The sequence below is a fragment of the Austrofundulus limnaeus genome, unplaced genomic scaffold (genome assembly GCF_001266775.1).
Source record: "Austrofundulus limnaeus strain Quisiro unplaced genomic scaffold, Austrofundulus_limnaeus-1.0 Scaffold179, whole genome shotgun sequence".
In the NCBI taxonomy this organism is placed as follows: Eukaryota; Metazoa; Chordata; class Actinopteri; order Cyprinodontiformes; family Rivulidae; genus Austrofundulus; species Austrofundulus limnaeus.
Genome location: NW_013952581.1, coordinates 1,042,117 through 1,045,655, shown reverse-complemented (window position 1 = coordinate 1,045,655; position 3,539 = coordinate 1,042,117). Strand labels below are relative to the sequence as shown.

The 3,539-nt window shown below is 41.3% G+C and overlaps 1 protein-coding gene across 1 annotated transcript in view; it reads right to left on the bottom strand.

The window, feature by feature from the left end:
* Nucleotides 1-3,539, bottom strand: part of col12a1b (collagen, type XII, alpha 1b) — a 105,433-nt gene that overhangs the window by 81,316 nt on the left and 20,578 nt on the right. Inside the window, exons 9-10 of the mRNA XM_014017903.1 lie at nt 2,263-2,553; nt 1,294-1,896 (exon numbers count right to left, since the gene is read on the bottom strand). Coding sequence (XP_013873357.1) covers nt 1,294-1,896; nt 2,263-2,553 — 894 coding nt within the window. The remainder of the gene's footprint in view (nt 1-1,293; nt 1,897-2,262; nt 2,554-3,539) is intronic.

The following is a 3,539-nucleotide window of genomic DNA, read 5'->3' as shown; positions in this document are numbered from 1 at the left end:
GATAAAAGTAAATGACTTGTTTTTAATTTGGATTTAACTGCAATTATTTTGTTTTTTTAGTCTAATAAAAACTTCAATAACTCTTAATCTTACATCATGGATGAATGCTTTGTTTGACAAGTTCTCATTTAAATGCAGATTTTACATAAAACCTGCCAACATTTTTATTAACCAACTAAAAACAAAATAAAAAGCAGCTCTCAGTCATTGTTTCACAATAAATGTGAAGAGACGATTCATTATGAAACATTTTCTGCTCAAATTAAACTTTGATGCTAAGGACTGAAGAAATGTGAAGAACCACATTATCCTGAATTTAAAGGCAGAAAAATTAGAGTACTAATTAGAGCACTAATTAGAATTTGTTCCTGAAAACTCCTTAGCTCCTGTCCACACAGGTCCACACCAAACATTTTGAAAAAAAAAAAGTTTTTTATATATCTTTTAAGTGCAGTAAGGTTACACCTAATACGTGGAAAAAAATGATCTGACTCACAGCACACTAGAATCTGGGACTGTTCCAGTGACAGCAGGAACGGGAGATGCAATGATCAAAAAATATAATTTGAGCCAAGTTTTAAGACAGAAACTGAAGACAGGTCTGAATGGAGTAACCTCTCTACGATGGACATGAGTCCAACGTTTCTTTCAACTGTATCTCAAGCTGAGATATCTGCAAACCACCAGTGTGTGGCATCTCTCAAAGAACTTCAGTGTACACAGAAGAAAATATTCATCCTAACAGATAGCCAAACTGCTATTAAAGCTCTCCGAGGGCCACACTTTACATCATTACTGGCTTGAGAGTGTGCGGAAACGGTCAACCAACTGGGGGGAGACAACAGTGTTACTGTTAAATGGGTACCAGGATATACTGGCATTTATGGTAACCAGAGACATGACTACCTTGCAAAAGCTGGCAGTCAGGCCCACTTCAAAAAACCAGAGCCTGTTGTAGGTATCTCAACAACAGTCTGTAGGACTGCCCTACAGGCCTAGATCAGACATCAACACTCAATCCTCTGGAGGGAGCTGACGGACTGTAGACAGGTACGAGAACTAATAAACGGCCCAAATCTAAGGTTTGGGAAAGCTCTCATTGCCCTGACAAGGAAAATTCTAAGTACACTGGTTGGAGTCCTAACTGGGCAAAATGGGGATGGGACTCTGAGGAGTCAAAGGAAAAGAATTCTTGGCAAAGAAAAGATTGAAGCTGTACGATGTCACAGAGGAGCATATTGATACACCACAGTATCATCAGCATAAAGGACAACATCAGATATCAACACTTACGTCTCTGGACGATACTTTGGAGTTCCTGCTCAATCCTCAGGCAGATGGACTGTGTGAGTTCTTTGGATATTCTCTGAAAGGCATCAAAGTCTTCGACAGTGTACACATGGGTCTCTGCAGGGGTGTTGGCAATCGCCTCGAGCTCACTTCGTACAGCATCTTTAACGCCCACAGCAAAGATCTCCACATCAGCGCTCCTCAACCTGGTGGCCGGCTCTTTGAAAGCATCGGATGACTTTCCGTCAGTGATCAGGATGGTCACACGGGGAATGTTAGAACGTGCCCCGTTGTTGGTCTGGAAGATTTTCTCCCTGACAAAAGTCATGGCCCTGCCGGTGTTGGTGGATCCACCACGATATGGGAAAGTCCTCACAGCCTTGACCACGGCGTTCACATCTTGGTGAGTGTTCAGGTAAAACTCAGTGTGAGAGTCCCTGCTGTACTGAACCAAGGCCATCTGGACCTTGTTTGGGCCAATGTCAAAGGTGTTCACTAAAACTTCAAGGAAGGCTCTTACTTTAGCAAAGTTTGACACACCAATGCTATAGGATCCATCCACCAGGAGCACAACATCGGCCTGCACGTCCACACCAAGAGAACACTCTGAATGTCAAACCAAAAACACAAACACAAGGATTTATTAACGCTTCACGTAAAACACATGGAAATGGTTAAAGTTATTTTAGGAGCAAAACGGAGTCTAAACCTTGTACTGGCTCAATACCAGAGTTGTTTATTAGAATTTATTTTCAAAATCTCAGACCATTTTAAAAATTACCTTGTGTTAGACATGATACCTAAATAGTCACATAAACATTCAGCTAGACAAAATATTCATTTACATACATATTTATTTCACTCGGTTGCCTTAAAGCCATTTTAGTTGCAACAAGTTTACTGTTCTATGAAGGTCCCTAAAAGACCTGAATCAGTTGTAGAAATCTGTTGAACTCAACATTTTGAACTCACCTACTGAGACTTTGACCGGTTCCGTCTTCTGCAGGACTGTGATGGGCTCACTGGTCATCAGGTCTTTCAAAGCAAAAACGTTAATTTGGTACTCTGTGTCAGGAGAAAGGTCTTTGACCACCACTGAGGTCTGCGTTGAGCCCACATACAGGTCCTGACTCCTGCTGCCGGTCATCATGGGGATCAGGTGCACTCTGTACCCTGAAACGTCCCCGATGGAGGAGACCCAGCTCACTTGTATGGACTTAGAGGCCACTTCCAGGACTCTGAGGTTAGAAGCTGGTTCAACAACTGCAAGAAGAGGAAAAAATTAATTATTATTTTTATTTGATCATGTATCAGTTTCAAAAGGATGTTCAGGATGGTTCAGAACATGGCACATATGCCTGATTGGCATGAGATCTGGTTATTCTGGAGCACCCCACTGCTTCCCATGATGCACCTGGTGCCACATTTTTCCAAGGTAAGAGAGGCACAAGGATCCAACCATCTTTGTGATCCATCAGACCAGAACATCTTCGTCAATGGTTCAGTACTGATCTATTATAAGAGCTTTGGGTGGGGGACCCGGATTAGAATAGACACCTTGATATCTGCAGCTATGCAGACCCAAACACAACAAACTGAGACGCTCTGTAGGTTATGACACCTTTCTATCTGAACCATCAGCTCTTTGATTGGATCAGAACACAGGTCAGCCTTCATTGCTCAATGACCCTTGGTCCTCCACAACCCTGTCTCTGGTTCTTCTTAGTTGGACCAGTTTTAGTTGATTTGACTTCTCAGAGCAGCAGCTGTGGAGAAATTCTGACCCAGCTGTCCAACCAACATAGGCTGGTTCTGGTTAAAGTTGCTTCATTTCTCCTGCTAACCAGTTTTTTTAAGCCAGGTAGACCATGCCCATCGACAGGTAATCAAAGTAGTCATAATAATATGTCTGATTTATGAAATAAATGGTCATTTGTTTTAAATAGATGATTTCTGTTAATTAATATTATTAAATATTAATATTGACAAAATAAATCTGCACTTAAAGGATGAATCATTTAAAAATTTAAAGGAGGATGGAGATGCTGATTGAATTCTAAGATAAATTAAATAAAAACTAGATACCGCATAGCAGTCATAGCGGTCACATAATGACCCCTGCACGCACAAATGCACCAGAACTCAGAAGTCTTTAATCCTAAGTGTCATACTACTAGGTGCATCCCAAAATTGTAGTAGCTTGGGTGGGGGGTCTTTTTTTTGTGTGTGTATGTGTGTGTGTGTGTGTG